At 41.5% G+C, this 23,008-nt stretch overlaps 1 protein-coding gene and 1 non-coding gene across 3 annotated transcripts in view; both read right to left on the bottom strand.

Annotated features, from left to right (window-relative positions):
- The window catches only part of LOC145482659 (uncharacterized), a 183,942-nt gene that overhangs the window by 137,369 nt on the left and 23,565 nt on the right, over positions 1-23,008 (bottom strand). Inside the window, exons 9-18 of one of the 2 annotated variants that reach the window (XR_014048792.1) lie at positions 22,597-22,710; positions 21,353-22,021; positions 20,504-20,627; positions 18,932-19,155; positions 18,523-18,636; positions 18,049-18,162; positions 17,529-17,642; positions 15,116-15,145; positions 14,888-14,978; positions 13,868-14,624 (exon numbers count right to left, since the gene is read on the bottom strand). Coding sequence is in view for 1 of the 2 variants with exons in the window: in XM_081461265.1 (XP_081317391.1) it covers positions 14,555-14,624; positions 14,888-14,978; positions 15,116-15,145; positions 17,529-17,642; positions 18,049-18,162; positions 18,523-18,636; positions 18,932-19,155; positions 20,504-20,627; positions 21,353-22,021; positions 22,597-22,710 (1,664 nt within the window). In the remaining variant the exon portion in view is untranslated. Of the gene's footprint in view, positions 1-12,124; positions 14,625-14,887; positions 14,979-15,115; positions 15,146-17,528; positions 17,643-18,048; positions 18,163-18,522; positions 18,637-18,931; positions 19,156-20,503; positions 20,628-21,352; positions 22,022-22,596; positions 22,711-23,008 lie in introns of those variants that run through there. The other variant, XM_081461265.1, reaches the window with a different exon arrangement.
- Trnac-gca (transfer RNA cysteine (anticodon GCA)) lies at positions 2,148-2,219 on the bottom strand. Its single transcript has one exon. It is a non-coding gene; the product is annotated as a tRNA-Cys (tRNA).

Genomic DNA, 23,008 nt, shown 5'->3' with positions numbered 1-23,008 from the left:
CATTACTGCCAAAACTATTGCAAATCTAAATCCGGAACACAGCGATAAATTTGAAATAAAAATTTAAAATATTAGTCGTCGTGGTTCACGTTCTCCAGACAACGCAAAATTTGGTCATTTCACGTTGTTGTCTTGCAAAGGAGGGCAAAGAAATGTACCAAGAATTAAAACGCACGTGCACAGTCATTATTCTGCTCATTAATTCTTTTGTTCAGTGACGTTCCCGTTGCCGTTGCCGTCGTGGTTTCGTAAACTCCCTAGTTACCCTATGGAGCCACCTTCAACTCCCTAAGGAGAGGGGGAAGGGGGTGAGGAGGAGCGGGTTGATTGTCCTGCCGGCTTTTCATCCTTCTGCGTTTTTTTAACCCAAAATAAGGAAGGGGGGGGGGGGGGGGCGGGGAGGAAAGCGGGTCCACCAGGCACCAGGCCCCTTCCCTAGATCCGCCACTGCGTTATACAAACCACAACAGCAGCGAAAATGTCGCAAAGCAAAGGGTTTATGAGTGGTACAACTGCTCTGCACGCGTTATAAATCTTCGTACATTTCTTAGCTAGCCTATGCAAAACGAACAAATACACACGGGGCATATGTTTTATTGGAATTGAACGCTTTCTTGACGAATTTCTCTGTAGTTGGTATTTATCGACAGACAAGTGACAAGATTCTAAGCAAAATATTGATCTGTCATGCGTGTTAATGCGAGTTAAATTAAAATATACTTGCAATGAAACATTCAGAAAAAGAAAATCAAAGTGCTCTATAAGCAAACCCGTGATTTTCCCAGTGAATGATGACTGACGTGTGCTAACCTTTGCGTAATTTGGAATTACTCTTTTCGTTAACAAAAAAAAAACCAAAAAAAAACCAGAAAAAAAAAAACGCTTCCGTCTTGAAGTGGAAAAATTACAACAAGCAATAACCAAAGATTCTCACAGTAAGCTTTCACAAAGAACTTTTCCCCGGATGTCATACCCAGAGTAGAAAGGTGGTTTACCAACGCAGTAAAACAATGTTGACAGATATAAGCGGACCTTTTCGTGATTTGAATAAACAGTTTCGCGGCATCTAGTCACCGTTGCGTGACGTACTCCCGAAACTTGAGATTAACACTTTCCCCGACAGTACCAACAAATGAACCGGACATTTTAACACACAAACAATCTGAGCAGGCTATTCATGAATATTTCAGTATATCCATAAGCAACCACAACATGGCAAGCGCGAGTACGAGGTCATTTCATTAAGATCTTGATCAGTTTGACAAATTGACGTTAGTCTTTTATGCGTCTGTCCTGTTACTGATCATGAGTTACGTCATAACATTGTCAAAGTAGCTGTGGATCCGCAGACTACTTTGTTATGACGAAATTCACTGTCAACAAGACAGACGCATGAAAAACTGACGGCATTTTGTTTTTTACGATAACAAATTGTCAAATTGTCCGCTCTCGCTCGTTGACGCGCCGCATAAATTTTAAATTGACGTGTCTGTCCGCTTATTGACTATGAAAATTAGCCAATGGGGGCGCGAGAATTTCTGCAGTTGTCGTAAAAAGTACCTTTTCATCTGCAAATGGATTATTTGGTTCGGATGCTATCACTTAATACATATGATGCAAGGGACCGCAAACCAAAATACTGCTGGTATGCAGATCTTACGTATACCAGCATTTTTGTTTGCGGTCCCTTGCATCAATTTCCTTGTCGTACAGTGTATTTAGTGTTTTTTGGGCCGTAGGTCTTGTTAGATCCGTTATGCTGGCCATGTATTTTCTGCGGGACAGTTTTTGTCTGTCCACAGTCTCCTTATCACGACAACGACATGATATTCTGGATTTTGCCTATTGTTGTCATCTGAGTTCATTCAGTACTACGTGGATCCATGTGCATATAGTAGACAATCGGGTCAAAACTGCTGTCCACGGTTGCAATTCTTAGCTTTCAGTTTGGACTCATGTCGTTGTCCCGTAAAGCTTTCTACGTAGTAATCAGCCTTGCTTGATTGTTATGATACCACTTACTACGAAATCAAGGCCGAGAAATCGATTACTTTTCGGGGAAAAAAAGAAATTATAAAGCAAGGATCGCCAAGGAAAAAGTGATGATTACAACATATTTATGAAAAAAGTTAAAAGAAAAGGAACAAAGGGGGCAACCGGGATCGAACCGGTGACCTCTCGATCTGCAGTCGAATGCTCTACCACTGAGCTATGCCCCCTGAGCTCAAAACAACTGTGAAAATTGTACATATTAAATCTGTAAAACAGGTGGCATGCCAATGAAAAGGTAGCACGTTAAATATTTATCGAGTCTAGCTGCGGTTAAAAAGGACAAAGAGAAGGAATAACGACACAATGTCTTCTTTTAAGATTTGATTTAAAACATCAACAAAAACATCATGAAGGAAGCCATCCTTCCTGTATCAGTTAATTGATATCAAATAATAACGAACATTATCGTATCTATTTAACAAATCGAAATGTGGTTTAGCGTGGTCTGTACTCTTATCGACAACGACACGCGACATCACAGTGATCAAAATTTGTTGTGGACTCACAAGGCGCAAAATGTTTTTTTTTTTCAGAGCGCGAGCTTTTTTTTTCAAAGCGCGAGCAGCGTTGTCTGGACAACGGCAAATTAGCCAATCAGATCGCGGGTTTAGTAGCAATAGTGGCAAAAAACAAAATTCACGATTCTGATTAGATCTTCGCGCGCATATTTTCACGTAATTACCGCACGATCAACTGGGTATTTAACTACAGGTGTCCAATCCTCCGTAGGAAAAAAGATGGCGGCTGTATATTTTACCACAATACCATGCAAGCCTTACATAGCACGCAAAGTAGAAGGAAAGCAATATTTTTGTGATATTTGCCCCTGTGTATGGCAAGCCGTATGTAGCAAAATTCAATCCTTGCAATATATGTTTAATCCTTTAAATAATGGTATTATTTAAACATATAAAAAGGCATTCAATCCAATGGCAAATGAAATTTTTGGTTCAATTCAATCTTTTAATTTTCATGATTCAATTCAATACCTGGAATATTGATTCAATCCAATACCTGAAATATTGATTCAATCCAATACCTGGAATATTGATTCAATCCAATACCTGGAATATTGATTCAATCCAATACCTGGAATATTGATTCAATCCAATTCCTCGAATATTGATTCAATCCAATTCCTCGAATATTGATGCAATCCAATACCTCGAATGTTGACTCAATCCAGTACCTCGAATAATGATTCAATCCAATACCTTGAATATTGATGCAATCCACCTCGAATATTGATGCAATCTTCCTGGCCCGAGCGCGGCCAACAGGAACGAGAGTAACTGAGCACTAGAGAGCACTGAAAACATGGCGGGCGAAGGAGAACTAGATTTAGAAGTCGAGTTTCCTAAGTTTCTTGCAGACGTCTTGGATAAAACGGAAATAATTTTTGAGAATTTTGACTCAGAAGTTGCAGAAGCGCAGGCCGAAGTTCTTGATCAAACCATCTGCTTAGGTAAATGAGGCATTGCTACAACCGAGACACAAGGGACAACGAAAATTTAGATTCCATTGCTGTCGCTTTTGTAGATTGTTGAAATTATGTTTAAGTCCTTGCGCTTAGGCTGGATCCAGCGTCTCCTCAAAAATAATGACGAGGAAGACGATACCTGGTCAGCAATTCCAAAATTTTATTTTAAGAAGTATGGGGGTCTTAATTTTCTCTTACGCTCCAACTATGATAAGAAATTTCTAAAAGATTCAGACATACCATCCTTCTACAAGGATATCTTGTTTTCTTTCCTTTCTTTATAGCTCTAAGGATGAACAAGAGGTGATTCTCTATAATAATAATAAAGAGATCGTCATTGACGGGAGGACTGTTTTTTACCGCGATTGGGTCGAAAACGATGTCTTCACGCTGCATGATGTAATCGACGCTAGTGGCAACTTTTTACCATTTGAACAGTTCCAACAGCGTTATGGAATTAATTGCAATTTTATCAGTTATTTCCAAGTACTCTCTGCAATCCCGAGCGCCTTACGAGAAAAAGTCAAGGAGCGTGCTAAGCCTATTGTCAACTTTTTATCCGGCGGCACCTTATTTCAATTATCCTCGGTCTTAACCATCGACCTCTTGAAACTTAGAACTAAAGACTATTATTGGCTTTTTCTCAACAAACGGTAGTCCCAGGCCACTGTTCCATTGAAATGGGATCGCGACTTTACTCCGACGGCCTTGCAATGGAACCAGATCTTTGATAGAGTGAAGGTTATTTGCAAAGAGAATCAACTTAGAGAATTTACTTTAAGCTAATCCATCGCATACACCTTATTCCAAAATGGCCGCTATTTTAGTGTTCTTTTGTTCACTTGAAAATGAGCCCTTGTTGCCTCGTTTAAGGGAAAATATTCTTTTGAATTTCGAGTTTAAGAACGAGGCAACAAGGGCTAATTTACAAGTAAACAAAAGAATACATAAATGGCGGCCATTTTGGAATAAGGTGTATTGTCGCTACGAAGAAAGAACTTACTCTCTATGGAATTACAGACAACAATATATGTTTCTACTGTGGAGAGCCTGACTCATTTCTTCATACATTTCAAAACTGTAGTACAACAACTTTTTTTCGCAATCGGCTGTTGAACTGGTTCGATGAGATGCATAACACCTCTATATCCCCGGCAAACTACGAATTATTATTTGGTATGCCGTGTGGGAAGAATAATAACAATCTCAGGAAACTGAATTTCTGTTTATTATTTGCTAACTGCTATCTACATTATCACAAGGTAAATGAAAGGAATCTTGACTGAGTTGAATTTATTACAAAAGTAAGTTACAAGTTAAGAATAGCAAATCAAGTTTCTGGCTCTCTTTTATGATGCTTTTTGGCATTTTTTGTCCTGTTAATGCTTTTAAAAGGTATTAGAAAAGTGTGTTATATCTCTAGATTAATTGCTACTTTAGATTAATTAAGGATATACAATTTAGAAAATACCTGTATTGCAGTTACGTACGTAAAATTGTTTAAAATCGATTCTTTGTAGTATGTAGGGTAAAGAAGCTGTCTTGTACTGTAAGTAGTGTTAATAGCGCTGTTGTATTGTAAGTAGTGTATGTAGCCTTTATTGTACTGTTTTAGTGTAAAGTAACAGCAGAAGTGTTGTTAAGTATAAGCAAACATAATAAAATAACTTTACTGTGAAAAAAAAAACAAAAAAATCAAGTTGAAGAGTTGATAGCCACGGTTGATAGCTCCTTTGGTATGAAATGATTCTTGATAAATTCACTCAAAATGTTCGCTCGTAAATTGATAGACTTTCTAAAAGTCCTTTCCAATAATTCTTCCTGGCCTCTTGGTTTCGTCGTTGGAAAGGACTTTTCCCATTTGCAGCGCGCCAAATTTTACCGGTGGATTTTTCCACCGGTGACGTAAATACGCATTAACCAATGAACAAACAAGTACTGACTATACGTCATGACATCGCGCGCGATCAACGACACAACTCGCAGAACAAAATTAGTGTCTGCTGAGTTCAAGTACTATAAAAATATTTTTCATTCAGCTTTTGTTCTCGAATATACTTAAGGATATGAATTTTATGGAAGCAATTGAATATGGTCTATCCAACTTATTTCAAGTCTTTGAAAGAAGGACAGGGAAAAGCAGTGGAAGGCTATCTACCCGACCAATACGTGCTTGTTTACTTACGGACGCGATCTGAGCTCCTGCGTGATCCGGATCGTTTGAGAGGATTAAGTTTGGACCTCTCCAAGACGAACAGAGCCGTTCCTGCAGTTTGCGAATGACCAAGTTTCTTTTCTACAAAGAAAGGGCATCGCAGCAAATTTGCATCCACCGTTTTACCGACTTCACCGTGTTGAAAGCACTCGTCGGTCGATGAACGAATTTTGGGAACAGCGCTTTTATTCTCTGCCGTTCGTTGTGACTTCAATTCACAACGTTATTTAATCAAGAGTGCTTTACAGAATAAAAGTTCTCCCCGACTAATTCCGTCTTCTTTAGTTAATTCGGATTCTTGTCGGTACAAGCTACATCTACATAAGCCTATAGCATTTGTCTGGCAGTTCTCTGGTCGACTAAAACAAATAATTCAAGATCGGTTTAAACACGGTTTTGTCTTTTCAGGAGGCGTTAATCAATGGAAAAGCTTTTGCAATTTGTCTGCTGACTACATGCTGCACTGTACACAAATAAATTCATTTGAGTGAAGGAACAGTAATCGTAAACGTTTTGATGGAAATCATTTTCTGCTCTCGCGACGATCGCGCGCGGAGCACATGAAAAGTGAGAAATGTCAATCGTGATTTTCGCGCCAAAAATTTACGCTCTGACTCACATTCCTGCAAGTGAAACAAGTCGACCTCTCGCGATTTACGTCGCTCGCGCTCGCCCTCGCAACTTCGTCGCATTATCGCTTCACTCGAGGGATATAAATAAGTCAAGGATTAAGAAAAGGTCGACTTGTGGCAAGTCTAGTAAATTGATCTCTCGTAAGGCTTGCCATAGTGAGCAACTGTAGTGTATTGAGCAGCGGTTGACATTATGAGCATGCGCACTTATGCGCATTCTGTTCCATGTGCTTCTATTTGCAATAAACCAAATACATGACAGTGGCGACGAGTTTTTCTTAGCAAACAACATCGATGAGGACCGCCAAGTGCCAACCTTGTTAAGCTTGATCGGCAGCAAAACATACACATTGTTGAGGGACCCTCTTTCACCGGATAAACCAGCCACGAAGAGCTTCCAAGAGATCGTCACGACCCTTCAGCAACACTTAAGTCCTAAACCATTGGAAATAGCAGAACGCTTTCGTTTTTACAAACGAAATCAGCGAGAAGGAAAAACCGTGTTGGCCTACGTAGCAGAACTGAAGAAACTAGCGACTCACTGCAACTTTGGCGCGAACCTTAACGAAGCTTTACGGGATAAATTGGTCTGTGGCCTTCAAAATATGCAGATACAAAGGCATTTGCTTTCAGAAGCAAAACTGAAATATTCCAAGGCTTTGGAGAAACTGCCGTTCGTGATGCTTCGGAACTGCACAGTGAGCTGCACGCAGAACCTCGAGTTGACAAGATCTCAGATAACAGCAAACCACCGCCACCGCCACCGCCACCGCCACCGCCACCGCCACCGCCACCGCCACCGCCACCGCCACCGCCACCGCCACCGCCACCGCCACCGCCACCGCCACCGCCACCGCCACCGCCACCGCCACCGCCACCGCCACCGCCACCGCCACCGCCGCCGCCACCGCCGCCGCCGCCGCCACCGCCACCGCCGCCGCCACCGCCACCGCCGCCGCCACCGCCACCGCCACCGCCACCGCCACCGCCACCGCCACCGCCACCGCCACCGCCACCGCCACCGCCACCGCCGCCGCCACCGCCACCGCCGCCGCCACCGCCACCGCCGCCGCCACCGCCACCGCCGCCGCCACCGCCACCGCCGCCGCCACCGCCACCGCCGCCGCCGCCGCCACCGCCGCCGCCGCCGCCACCGCCGCCGCCGCCGCCACCGCCGCCGCCGCCGCCGCCGCCGCCGCCACCGCCGCCGCCACCGCCACCGCCGCCGCCGCCGAACCTCACGCCTAAAGTTTGCTATCGATGCGGAGGAGACTCGCACGCATCACACAATTGCAGATTCAAGGACCAGACATGTTATCATTGTGGGAAGGTGGGCCATGTTTCCAGAGTTTGTAACTCGAGACGACAAGGTAAGCCAAAGCAACCACCCAAAACACCACAAAACACTCAAGTCCATACTGTTCAGTACAGTGAAAGTGATGAATTTGAAGATGTGTTAGGAAGCAGGAAGATACACAGTGCGAGGAAACCGAGCAGTAATGTAATCTGGGTAGACCTGAAAGTAGAAGGGAAACCGTTGAAAATGGAACTGGACACAGGCTCGGCTGTGTCGATCATCCCACATGATTTGTACAAGGAGAAATTTAACGATAAACCCTTGCATAAAACTGAACTAATGTTGAAAACCTACACGGGGGAAAACATTGTTCCACTGGGAGTGCTTAAGGCAAATGTTGAGTACAAAGGTCAGCAACCTTTACTGTTGGATCTGTATGTGGTTAAGAATAAGGGCCCTGTGTGGATGGGAAGAGATTGGCTCTATAAGAAACGCCAGGATTGGTATGCTATTAAATCACTGAAAGCTTCACAAACCCCACCAATTGCTAAAGAGCGTCTACAGACCATGCTAGACAAATACTCTGATGTTTTTGAAGATAAACTTGGAACATTCAAATCAGCTAAGGCAAAGCTAACCCTCAAAGAAGATAGCCAAGCTCATTTCTGCAAAGCTCGTGCCGTACCTTATGCCTTGAGGCCCAAGGTTGAAGAAGAACTGAGAAGACTTCAGAATGAAGGTATTCTCACGAAAGTTGAGTGGAGCGACTGGGCAACGCCCATTGTACCTGTCCCAAAGAAAGATGGGTCTGTCAGAATTTGTGGTGATTACAAAGGCACAGTGAACCCAGAACTACAAGCTGAGCAGTATCCTTTACCCCGCATTGAAGATATCTTTGCAAAGCTTAGTGGTGGGCAGAAATTCTCAAAGATTGACCTTCGTCAGGCATGCCACCAACTAGAGATGGACGAAGATTCCAAGAAATACCTCACCATCAACACACACATGGGTCTGTTTCAGTACAACAGACTGGTGTTTGGCATCACATCAGCACCTGCAATCTGGCAGCGCACCATCGATCAAGTGCTGGAAGGAACATCTGGCACAAGCTGTATCCTTGATGATATGATCATTACTGGCAAGGATGATTCAGAACACCTGGCTAACTTAGAAGAAGTTCTGCGACGGCTTCAGCTTCATGGGTTGAGAGCAAACAAGGCAAAATGTGAGTTTTTCAAGGAGAAGATAACTTATTGTGGACACGACATCGACAAAGATGGCAGTCAGCAGAGAAAGTAGAAGCAGTATTGAATGCGCCACGTCCAAACGATGTAGCTGAAGTGAGATCTTTTCTCGGGCTAATCAATTACTATCACAGGTTCTTGCCTAACCTATCGACAGTAGTACATCCCCTGACACAACTTTTGGAGAAGAATCACCAGTGGAAATGGACAGAACAGTGCGAGATAGCATTCCACAAAGTGAAAGAAATGATCACGTCAGCGTAAGTTTTAACGCATTATGATCCCAGCCTACCACTAAGGCTTGCTTGTGATGCATCCCCTGTCGGGATTGGAGCGGTGCTGTCTCACGTGATGCACGACGGTACCGAGCGACCCATAGCTTTTGCTTCAAGGACACTCACCAAAACTGAGCAAAAGTATGCAAAGATTGACAAAGAAGCCTTGTCAATAATCTGGGGGGTAAAGAAGTTCCATATGTATTTGTTTGGCCGCTCTTTCACATTGTACACAGATCATCAGCCCTTAACGTCAATCTTTCATCCGCGGAAAAGCATCCCCGTGGTCCCTGCAGCTCGACTGCAACGTTATGCCTTGCTCCTGACGGGCTATGATTACACCATTGAATACAAGAACACCAAAGTTCACAGTAATGTCGATGGTCTTTCCCGCCTTCCACTCGTAAAGGAATCCAGAGATGAAGAAGTTGTCGACCCTGTGGGTGTATTTAATTTGATGCAGTTTGATCCACTGCCAGTCACAGTGGATAACGTTAGGCGAGAAACAGAGAGAAATCCTGTTTTGGCTCAAGTGTATGAGATGACCAGTAAAGGTTGGCCACACAACCCCGCTCCTGCACTGAACCCCTATTTTGTTCGCAAAGATGAGGTCAAATTACAATCAGGCTGTCTGATGTGGGGAATAAGAGTCGTAGTATCTCCAAAGTTGCGCCCTCAAGTTCTCGAGGAACTGCATCAGGGACATCTGGGGATCGTGAAGATGAAGGCCCTCGCCCGAAGTTACATCTGGTGGCCTGGAATCGACAAGGAAATTGAACTGACTGTTACGTCCTGCTCAGGTTGCCAACTAACACAGAGAGAGCCCAGTACAGTACCGGTACACGCATGGGAGTGGCCTTCGTCCCCCTGGCAACGAATCCACATTGATTTTGCAGGCCCGTTCCTCAACAGCATGTTCTTGGTGGTAGTGGACGCCCATTCAAGATGGCTAGAGATAGAGAATGACTAGTACAACCTCAGAGAAGACCGTTGAAGTCCTTCAGAAGTTATTTGCCAGATATGGAACACCAGTCCAGTTGGTAAGCGATAACGGGTCGCAATTTACATCAGAAGAGTTTCAGCGTTTCCTTAAGAGAAACGGAATCAAACACATCACATCAGCACCTTATCACCCTGCCACCAACGGGTTGGCGGAACGCTGTGTGGGGAGCTTCAAAAGTGCGATGAAGAGCGAAACTGAAGTGAAATCCTTGAATCTTAAGTTGGCAAGATTTTTGCTGGCTTATCGGAACACTCCCCACTCAACCACTGGAGAGCCACCATCCCTGTTGTTCTTGGGAAGAAGATTACGCACTCGACTGGACCTTTTAAAACCAGATCTCAGCGTCCAGATAAACAACCGTCAGATAGACCAGTCTGTCGCCAAGGGTGGTTCTGTAACGCGGCATTTTTCCATTGGCCAGAGAGTAATAGCACGAAATTACAATGGAAAATCAGTGGGTACCAGGTATTGTGCGTGCACAACTAGGACCCCTGTCTTATGAAGTGGAGATTGGGCCTAACTTAGTTTGACGTCGACACACAGACCAAACCAAAGATTCCAATGTTCCTGTTGCAGACATTCGTACACCAGTTATCCAGCCGTTGCTGTTCCCGCCCCCAGTCGAGTACCATGGTGACCAAGTAGCTGAGCCGTCTGAGCAGACAGAAGCCGTCCCACGGGAGACGGGTTTTCAGCCATCCAATCCAGCGGCTAAACCTTCAGTTAGCAGCCCACCGAGCCAGATTGAACAGGTTCCTGTTAGAAGATACCCTACTAGAGAGAGGAAGCCCCCAGCCCGACTGGACCCTTGAACATTGACCTACCCATTTCTAGGGCTCTGACTTTATTTTTAAGAATAGCATGTTGTGTTGGACTGTTGGGGTACGAGACTGGCATAAGGGGGAGGAGTTGTAGTGTATTGAGTCAGCGGTTGACATTATGAGCATGCGCACTTATGCGCATTCTGTTCCATGTGCTTCGATTTGCAATAAACCAAATACATGACAGTAACTAACCATGGACTTGCAGACCGACCCTTTCCGAAAAGGGTGTAGACAAAACCTGCACCCCCCTTCTGGATCCCCTTCTGGACCCCTCAATTTTTCCGGTCAAAAAAAGTAAATTAAAGTTATACACAATACGTGTGCTACATACCAACGCTTCCTTCGCACTTTAGTTTCCTTCGATTCAGCGTTCAGCTCGAAAAAAGGTGTTCCCCTTCACGCAACGCATTTCTACGTTCTCGTTTAGTATTTCCGAGGGGAATCAAGAACATTTTAGCGATCAGCTACTCGGACAATTTCCGCTAAACTTGTCATTTTCAAGTTGCGTGGACTCCCGCCATCTTGTTTTCCGCCATGTTGTTTTTTTCCGCTGACCGGTACAATCGAGGCGCGTTGCTAGTGGCCTAGCCTGAATTTCAGCCGCCCGCCTCCGCTCGCTAAGTCACTCGGGGAGTGACTTAGCGAGTGGAGGAGACGGCTGAAATTCAGGCTACTAGCGGCCAAGTGCAAAAATGTTTCTGGTGTTTCAATCGCAAAAAATGTAAGACCTTTGTGGGAAAACGGCCTAGAAAATTGACGTTGGAAACCAGATTATGAGCTTCACCTTCTAAAGATTGATGGTGAGGTTACATGTGCAGTTATAAACCAGCTAAAACTTCAGAGATGTCATTTAACCGTCCTATGTACTGGGCATTTGGGATCTGAAAGCAGGGTTAGTGAAGCAGGGTCTCTCACAGCGCGTAAGTTTTCAGTGTTTTAATTACAGTGTGATTTTAAGTATTGTTAAAAATACGATTGTACTTGGCACAACGTAAGCAAAAAGACAAAATAATAATAATAATAATAATAATAAAGAAACCAACATAAACAAATGCTTTTAAATTTATTACTTGTAAAGATCGATATAATACAGTCAATGTTGATATTAAACTGAACACATTGTACAAAGTTTACGAATCACTATTTAGATTAAAATGCTTGCTTTAGCCAGATTATAAATACATATCCTCCATCATCGCATCTCGTGTCGAGCAAGAGGAGCAACGCTCCTCGCTGGTACTGGTAGCTGGAAACACCAAGATGGCGGAAACCAAAATGGTGGAAGTCCATACAACTTGAAAATGACACGAAATTGTCCTAGTAGCTGATCGCTAAACAGTTCCTGATTCCCCTCGGAAATACTAAACGAGAACTTGGAAATGCGTTGCGTGAAGGGGAACACGTTCTTTCGAGCTGCACGCTAAATCGAAGGAAACTAATGTGCGAAAGAAGCGGTGGTATGTAGTATTGTGTATAACTTTAATCTTTTTTTTTTCCACCGAAAAAATTAAAGGGTCGAGAAGGGGGTCCAGAAGGGGCCCCAGAAGGGGATCCAGAAGGGGCCCCAGAAAGGGAGGTTTAGGTTTTGTCTACATCCTTCCGAAAACGCTTAACGTCTTTTAGTGTGGGTCTACCGCGAACGGTTTGTTGGTTTGTATGTGATTTCATCGCCCTAGAAATCATGAAATCCGAGCTAACTTTAAACGACAACGACTTCTGTAAATTCTTACCATGTGCTCAGCTGCCCTACTCTACGCATGCAAGATGCACAGGTGACGCATGCGCTTTAGAGACCAGACGGCGACGCAATCTCTTTCCCAGAGCCATCGTTACCCTTGTCCAGCGGAACGGGAAAACAAAGACGAAAATGCAGACTGAGGGTAAAATAAATATTAATTATAAAAGACGAGTCATAAGGATAAAATAACTCATTTACTGATGTTTTGCTAGATTAGCTTAAGTTGAATTTTGACACGTCGAGGTTTGGCATCTCTTCTATCAAAATGGTCATAGTAACAATTATTTGAGAACGCCGAAATGTTATAATTTACCAAATATTATAATATACCAATTCACAAACCTCTTGATATATTAAAGTCGAGTACAAAGATTGAATGTCTTTCACAAACTAGGCTCGATAGACTGCCCCGTTGTTGTGCTGTCGTGTTTTGCTTGCCTTGTGTTCCGAATAATTCCAAGGCCATTTGAAGCAACGACTCGCGGTGGTTTGAACGTTATTAAGACTTTGTCGATGAAAATGCCCTGCAAGTTGGTCGGTCCCAGACCTAATTGCGTAAACAAAATTCAAAATGGCCGACACGTAAACAAAGGTAAGATGCATAGAATAGACCATTTTACAGTTGTCTGCTCAGTGACCTGGCCTTTGGATGGCAGCGAGGTTGGAGTTGACCTTGTTTTGTTACAGACCTTACTGCTTTTGTTGTGTAAAACAAGTTGTTCTGATGCTAACTAGGTTCATTTACATGACAAAAGCAGTGAGGTCTGTATCAAAACAAGGTCAACTCCAGCCTCGCTGCCATCCAAAGGCCAGGTCTCTGAGCAGACAACTGTAAAATGGTCTATTACGATTAGTTTGGGCCCTTGTGGGAAACTTGGTTCAACAAAATGGGGAGTTCAAGAACTCGAGGTTGATAATGTAATGTTTGACTAAGGCTAATGTTTGACTAAGGATAATGTAATGTTTGACTAATGTAATGTTTGACTAAACTCCTTTTGGTTTGAGTTTTCGGGATTTTGGAAAAAAATTTATGGGTACACGTACAAACACTCCCAGATCTGGTTTTTTATTATCAATATTTTATTTTACCCTCAGTCAGCATTTCACCCCTGGTCTGCAGTCTGCAGTCTGCGTTTTACACTGACCGACGTGAATTAGATTCGAATATGAGAATGGCGATCGCAAGCTTTGTTAACGTTTCGCAAAATTTTGTGTCGGTAAATGTAATTTGTGATAATCGGCATAGACATAAATTAATATTTTGCCGACACGGAACAGAGAAACTGTGCGAGCGTAGTGCGCGAAGACTCATGGGTAGTACGTTTGTTAAAAGAGACGGTTGAGAAACTTGTGACATTCTACGGTTAGCCTTGCCACTAGCACTTTCACATAAGGTTTATTTTTATTGTTTTATTAACGTTATCTGATTTATATTTCATTCTGTTGTTTTTATATCAACCTTAAAACTCCAAACGTGGTGGTGCCACTGCATTTGGTCGGGGTACACGGTCCCTATTTTTCCTTACAAGAGATTTTTGGGTTTACGTGTCCGGCTTTGGTGCATGTAGGATATTATTTGATCTATCTCTTATCCGCTTTGTTTTAAGCTTATTGCCACAATTAAAACACATCTTGGGCCTGGCTGACCAACGAGGCCCATGCCTCAACCTTTGAGTGTGTTCGGTTGTGTAGTGAAGGCAAAAGGTTCCTTAAGAGCTTATGGTATAGTCATATGGGTATAGTTTGAAACCAAACACCTTTAGCTTCTAATGAAGGAGTTTATCTGTTTACAAATTACAACTCTCCAGTATATTGCCATCCATTCCTGTTGCTTCTCTGCTTTAGTTTAGCTGTTCTTTTCAGCCTATAAAAGTGATTCAAAACTATCAGAAGACCGTTTAGATAAGTTGGGCTAACACCCAATGGAAAATAGATCCGCTTGAAAATACTTCAATTTCTTTATCACGTGTAACAAGTATGTAGTACATTGTTATAATTTCTGTTATCTTTCCCTGAGTAGCCACACCAGCAATAGTCTTTCTTTGTGTGCTGAATTTGAATCCTCCCTTACAAATAACGGAATTTCAGAAAATTTAATATTTCTATGATTCTTAGTGAGATACTTACTTGTGGCAAAAGTATGGAACAGCTATTATCAGTGCTAGGAAAGACACAGCCAAGGCTCCTATACACACCCAGAAAAGGGTACGCAGTAACTCTGTGAAAAAAAGAACAATGTCAGAAAAATGGCAATACATCTTCAGATCAGAGTGATCGAATTTTCAATCAGCCGCCTTGCTGAAGATGGAAGAAAAAGAATCAATATCGTAAAACATGACACAAAAAAGATCATACCATCTCCTTCGTCTTCAGCTAACGGTGAAACTGAATGCAAAAGAAGAGAAAAAGGAAATCAAAATACCCTGTTTGAGAAATCATTTATTTATTTTATTTACTTCACTTATTTGTTTATATATTATATATTATCCAACCCGGGCCGCAACCTCACAAACAAGATAGTCGCAGTATTCTTTGTTTTGTTTTATCGATTTCGTTTTCCTCTTGGATGGGGGGGTGGGGGGCGGGGCGAAGGCAATAAAACTAAAAAAAAACTTTGTTGTATGTATCTTCATCTTTACTTTAGGAGGCGTTATTCAACAAATTTACAAAAAATTATCAGGCAGTATAAAACGAATCACCATGTTTTGACTTGCGTTCACTTTTCCGTCACTAGATATAAGTTCTGATCGTTACATGTGAGTAGTCGCTGATAGTATTTCGTTATTTATCAGTTACATCCTTTCTTGATTAAGATGCACTTAAAATTATTCAGCAGACCAAATTTCCACTTAGATTTTAATTAAACTTAAAGTACGTATTTGATTTTGGCAAACATCGGGCTGATCGCAGATATCCTTGCCCTCGCAGAACTGAGATTGCGTTCATATCGCTTTGAAGCAAAAGCTTGTCAGATCACGCACGACGCCATCATCAGACCGTGTAGGTTAGAGGATGGTCTGTAGGTTTAACAATTCATAAAGCTGGGCGGCTGGAGTTATTCCCCTTCTGACTAACTGCACAGAATAATTTTTCCTTGTATGGGATCACTGGTTTAATGATGCATTATTTGATGGTGTAATCCGTACCAATCTACTTTAGCTCTCAGATGTACTTTTGTCAGATATAAAATTCCATACGATTAGTTTTAACATATATAGTGTCCTAGCCCTGTGGGAATTGCATGAAAACTACGGCAGAGTTTTGAAAAACGATATACCCAACCGCTATTCGTCCTCAGCAAAAATAAAGAAAAAAAAAAGTTATTTGTGTCGGATTTGAACCAGGGGCCCTAGGACGGTAATCCATTTCTGCACTCCTGCGTCCTACCAACTTAGCTATTGTATAGTTATTCCTTTCATACTCTAACGATCACAAAGGTCACAAAGTCGTCCTCAGAAGTACAGTTTGAAGGTAAAAGTTGGCCTTCTGCAGAAACCAAAAGTGCCAACTGCAATCGTATAAGATGTATAATGCATATTCCAAATTTCACTCAATTTTTGATGGGATGCTTAGCCCTGCTGCTAATATTGATCGTTCTGTTACTCAATGTCACCTGATTTTAACCCACTCATTCATCGGCTTCCTTGGCTTAGCATCAGGCCATATTCGACGAAATTAAAATTCACGGTGAAATTGTTTCAAATATTTTATCTTTGCAAGCATGCTATTTCACACCAGTATCAAGAGAAATGTTTCTACAACGTTACAGTTATCATTATTTTTACCGTTATGATTATGATTATGATCATAATTATAACAAAACTATAACAAAATTCTCGAACGTGATTGTCTATCAGCAGCCCGATTTGAGCATTAATTGGACAGTGTACGCGTCATGCTTGTAATTGGACAGTACTCGTCATTTTGCACGCGCTGTTGCGGTGCACTTTGTTGACTAAACTGCTATGTTTTTCAGCATTCATAACGACGTTTAATCGTTCAGCGCTCAATCGATGGTTTGTTCGTTTGTCGAATATTGTCATAGTTTTGATTAATTGGTAACAGGACTTCGCGTCGTCCAATTCAGTATGTAATCATACTCGTGATTAAAAAATCGGACTCCCGCTTCGCGGTCGTCCGATTTTGTTAATCACTCGTATGATTAAAGACCGAATTGGACCTCACTCAGTCCTATTACCATTATTAATCGTATCTATAACAAAATTCTCGATCGTGGTTGGTTCTCCGCGCGCCTATTTGTCACGTAATCGGCGAGCGATCACGTGGGTGTCCAAATACAGGTATCCAACTTTTTGTAATTGGATACCCACGTGATCCGCACGTATATTACGCGCGCTTTAATAGTTTCCTTTTTAATGTTTCTACAGTTTTTAAAACTTATAGAAAGCGCTACTCAGTTTTTCGCCCAAAAGAAGTTCTCCAAAGACGTTTTTAATTTCGAAATTTGCTAAAGATACGATCAATTAGTAATTGAACCTCCTGTCGTACAATTCATTGAGAAATCGTGCTCGTAATTTCAAATCGGCCTCGCGCTGCGCGCTCGTCCGATGTTGAATTACTCGCGCCCTAGAGTGTCCTTGACATGATTATTGTATAATCTGCAGCTAGATTACGTCACAGGCGCTGATTTCGAAAATTCACGGTGCGCTTTCGGCCAATCAGAAAAGAGATAGTGAGTTCAATGTATAATAATTCCCTGAATTGTACTCCACACGGTCTAATTACTTTTAATGATTATAACACATACCATTTGAACAGTTTTTGCCCTCGAATCTTGCTGTACATGTACAACTATAATCGTTAATTAAGTTGGTGCACACACCGCCATTCTTGCAAGGCGTGGCACTACATTCGTCAATATCTGAAATGCGAAAACAAAGCAGCACCTCGTTTAAGAACGCATAAACAAGCATTACATTGAAACTGCAGTAGGTAGGATAGTTTTCAACAGAAAGTACATGTATTGTGGTTTTTCGGCACTGCAATTTCGTATATCCGAAAAGGCATGTACGATGGAGTAGAATACTATGTCTGTATCTCATTGTCAATAAGACTATAGCGGATTGAAGTACATTTTTAAAAAATAACCCCCGTAAAGAAATCTTTCAGAAATGCATACGAGCAAAGGGAGCGTTAGTATCTCAAACTGAATATCAAAATAGAACCGTTGGAATAAATTTTACTAAGAACACGTCAGCACTTAGCTTCATAGTGTTACGCATGACTCACGTGACAGGGTGAACAGGTCAGCTTAGTACAGAGCTTACCGTCACTGCAAGTCTTTCCGGTGAAACCAGAAACGCATGCACATTTGAAGTCATTGACGAGATCCTGACATTTTCCATTGTTTTTACATGGTCCCATTGCACAATCGTCGATATCTGAAATAAGAACGCGTCATTTAATTATGTGGCATTGCACATTTGCAATTCTTTGCCTGCTTCAATTATTATTCAAGCATAAATGGTAAGCAGAGAAATTATTCCCTAACATTAGCCACCACTTGAACAGTTTTTGCCCTCAAATCGTGCTGTACATATACAACTATAGTCGTTTAATATCTTAAATGCGAAAACAAAGTAGTACCTGGTTTAAGAAAGTATAAACAAACATTACATTGAAACTACAGTAGGTAGAATGGAATTTAAGAAAACAACAAGTTCGTCATAGAAATTGGACTTGATTTGATGGCTCGAGAAGCAGCGCAGTTTTGATGATAAGGACTCACTAAACTGACTTACTTGCGCTGCAGTTTCTTCCAGTAAATCCAGAGGCGCAGGTGCAGTTGTAATCATTCACGAGATCAACACACGTGGCACCATTTCGACATGGCTTAGGGGCACATTCGTCAATATCTGTAAAGAGGAGAAGGGGAAGAAAAAGTTAATAAAATCATGCTTGGGCGATCATCATGATTGTCGTCATAGTATGATAGGTATCTTGATCTGCTGACCATCTATTGTATGCTTACAAAAGTAATGTCAGGCAGGCAACAAACTGTATAGTTTACAATTCCTTGCTTGCTTCAGTTATTATTGTAAGCATAAATAGATAGCAGAGGAATGATTGTATCCTGACAAAAACCTCTTTCTGTGTTAGTTTCTGTCATAAAGGATCATTTCTTATGTGTATTAGGCATATAGATCTTACCATTGTTCAAGATAGTTATCCTTGCGGAGCCACTGGGTATGGTAGTTACTTTGTCTAATGACATCAAGGTCAAAAGGAAAGTTTCGTTTTTTTCAGGACGGTTATCTTCCGTAACATTCACTGAGATTTCGGCAGACTTTTCTCCAGGCTTGATTATGAGCTCTTGATTTAAAGAATGATCAAAGTCCAAGCGGAATATGGCATCTTCATTCATTGTTTTAAATCTATTGGGGAAAAAACAGATAGAAAACAATAGGAACCCTTTGTTTCCCAAAGAAAAAGGAATAACACAGTTTTCTCTGCCAGGGCCGTAGCCAGTATGAGGCAAATCGAGGTACTTGCACTTGCCTTTTTTTTAAAATCGTTTTTGCTGTTTATTTGTTTGTTTGTTTGTTTGTTTGTTTTTTTTTCGAAGGGGAGAGTAAAACACTGCTAAATACCCAGGAAGAGAATTTAACCATAGTCATTGCCTGAGTAATAATTCGTGTTGTTTCTGGGTACAGCTCTGGGTGTATGATATTAAAAGAGCTGTCCGGGGTTCAATGCAGTTTTACAATGTATATAGTTATTGCCTATATGACGTTTGTACTGTTCTATTGTTTACTTTTGAAGTTTATTAAACATGGTGCAACCCCACCTCTGTTGCAGGTTTGAGATCAGTTACTCAAAAAGTCGTTGAAACCAGTACAAATGTTGCCTTAATATTTTTTTTGTAAACGAACAGCACAAAGGAGCAAGGAAGTTATTAAACACTAATATAAAGCGATGGCCAAATATATATCACGTACTATTAATTGCCTGCTTAACAAATTGACGCCAGTTTTTCATGCTTCTGTCCTGTTATTGATCATGAATTTCGTCATAACGTTGTCAAAGTAGCTGGGGATCCACGAGGCGATAGCCGAGTGGATCCGCAGACTACTTTGAAAATGTTATGACGAAATTCATTATCAATAACAGGACAGACGTATGAAAAACGGAGGTCAATTTGTTTTTTACTATAACAAAGTGTCAAATTGTACGCTCTCGCTCTTGACGCATCGCATAAATGATAAATTCATGTGTCTGTCCGCTTATTGACAATGAAAAATAGCCAATGAGGGCGCGAGAATCTCTGCAGTTATCGCAAAAAATCAGCCTGTGAAATCTGCCAGTCTCTCGGCTGCTTTTAAGGCGTGTTTGTCTGAAGGATAATGTCTTATATGAAGAGATAACGTCTTTGGACATCCTTTCAGGTAAAACTCCAAAACGAATGTTTACTATCAATGTTACTTTAAGCGTAGTCAATAGGGGGAAATAGTTATGAAGCCCGACAAAATTTTAGTTCGCTTTTTAGGCCTTGACCGTGCATAAACCACACCTTGAAGTTGTTTACTTCTTTCTGAGGTACTAGCCAATAGAAACGTTTTGGTTACCTAATTCATGAACAATGCATTAGCACAAACAAAAGATTGTGCACGGTCTTGGATCCTACAACATAAATCTTGTCAACTTTGCTTGCTCCTTTGATAATTTCTGGGCTTCCATTTCCCTCTGTTAAATACTATGATTTAAGATATAGTTTATCCTTACGTTAGCACAGAGGCTATGAGGACATTTCCATCCCGCACAACAGGAACTATCAACTTGCCAACATCTTCATTAACACTCACGTTGGCGTTGACAAACTTTGCTTCCACCATAAAGCGAGTGGAGGCTTTGAGGACGAATAAAACAAGAATCAATGTTACTCAGACACAACTTACTTTCCTAATTCGCTCTATTAAATAGCAATGCCAGTGATATTACTAGAGCAGTTCTGTGTTTTTATTTCGTTGTATTCTTTTGTTACTTTGTAATGCACTCTAGTAGTTTTATTGAACGTGTAATTTGCCTTGCTTGGTTTACTCATTAAAAATTAAAACATATACTCATAAGATTCAGAATAATTACTTTAATTATTTAGCCTACCTTTCCTGGTGCAGAAGCAGCCGTACGGCCCATTTTAAGGCAGTGATTAGAAGTCAATGTCATTAGGAGCAATCAGTTTGTTAGAACATAATTATCTCAAGATCAGTAGAAGAAAACTTGTCCGGTAAGTTTTTCAGTCCAAGCTAGGTTTGTCGTTGACAATAAGCAGCCCGTTAGAAAGTTAACTAAAGTTTCAAAAGGTATGCACAAAAGAAATAAATTGTCCCTAAATAGTAGACATTCGAACCTTTGAGCTCCAATTAGATTCAAGTTCTTTAACCTCCAACTGAGCAGTATTTGGAAATATCTGAAAAAGTACGACTTTTGAAATAAACACCTGCCAGTGTGGGACTAACTTGACCCTTCAATCACTGAACCTCGATCTCAAGTGATTTCTTGACCGGGCATAACACATACGACCATTAAGTTGATATAAGCGCTCAACCACCTGAGCCTTTGTTTTGAACTAACCTTGTGTTCGACTTTCCTGTTCAAGCTGTTGTATTTCCTCCCCTGTTATAGCATCATTAATGATCTGAAAATAGCTGACACAGATTTCTTTTATGTTTCCAGTTGAGGCTAAGGAAACGTTAACAGCTGATCCTCTGTTATTCCAGGGAATGGCTGCAGTGGGGTCTGTCACCTTTACACTGTTCATATACAGGTCAAGTTCTTGAAGGGACTGTGAATAGACGATTGCAACATGTACCCACGTGTTTACACCGGGGAATAGCCCTTTTCTCTCAAGAAGAGTGGTGGAATTCCCGCCTACAATGTACGCCTGTCCTTCTAAGCGTGATACAGTCCGAGTGACGGTAAACTGTACGTGAAACAATCCTTGATTTAAGGGAGTAGAATACAAGATATGTACGTCTTCATTTTCAGCCACTGCCCCATTCACATAGGCTAGGAATGATATTGTAAAATTGTCGCCAGAATTGGAATTTCCTAAGCATTGATCGGCAAAGGGACCCAGAACTACTTCCTTTTTCATTGGTATGCAAAGTCCATGGAAGTCGTTCCTTTCGGTCGCATTTGCGCCAGCTGGCAGCACGTTGCTTTGAAAAGATTGGTTGCTTCCGGTATCATAGCCGTAAATACGGCTAGCTCCAGTTGGAAACAAATACCACAGGTAAGAAACTATGAAAAACAAAACAACAACATCCAATTGATCACGAACAATTCAAAAAACAAATAACTTTTAAGAATCGAACCAGACTTGCAAACACAGAATCATGTCACTTGGTGAAATTAATGGCAGACTGAATAAGTTAGTGAGTCTGTGTGTATGTGTTTTAGAACAATTTCCCAATTCGTTTCTTTCCAAGTTTATTTCTGGCATTTTAAACCAAAGAGTGCTATTATAGAGATTGTCGTTTGGACGGTACACATGAAATATATCCATGATGGTTCAGCGAATGAACTCTTGAACTGTATTATCCAATGATCCAGTTTTTAATAAGACTTAACATAATTGTCACGTCTCAGTTTAAAAGTCACAGGTTCGGAGTGAGAACTGGTAAGGCGCAAGGCTTGCTGTTACATTTAAAACTTAAGACGGGCAACAGAAAGAAAGCTTTTTGCCCGGCAAATATACCTGACGGCCGTTGGCTGAGAATGCTCGACTGCCAAAAAAGAGAATATTGAGAATTTCAAAAGCGATGCTTTCAGGCGTTGCTTCAAACATCCCTTTGGCTCTTTTTTTAACGTTTTACCTTGTGTACAGTTTCTTCCAGTGTAACCAGGGATACACGTACAGTTGTAGTCATTCACCAGATCATTACATGTTCCCTGGTTTTGGCACGGGCTATCAGCACAATCATCAATGTCTGTAAAAAAGAGCAAGGCGTACGTTTTCTTCAATGGTGATTATTATTGAATTTATAATAGATTCTACATTTATTATTTAAAGAGCAAAATATCGCGATTTGCCAATTATTTATCGAAGCCGAAGGCTGAGGTAACTAATTGATCTGCGAGACAGATCATTGCGATAACCGAGTTCAATAGTTGTGTTTTATTATGTGGCTAGCTCCGTGAGCGGGCAAGATGAATCGTCCTGCGCTGTGATTGGCTACCCGAGCGGGCAAGATGGAGCTATCTTGCCCGCTCCTGACTACCCGCCGT

This window comes from Orbicella franksi, chromosome 3, assembly GCF_964199315.1.
Source record: "Orbicella franksi chromosome 3, jaOrbFran1.1, whole genome shotgun sequence".
NCBI classification, from domain to species: Eukaryota; Metazoa; Cnidaria; class Anthozoa; order Scleractinia; family Merulinidae; genus Orbicella; species Orbicella franksi.
This window is presented reverse-complemented; position numbering and strand designations above follow the sequence as displayed.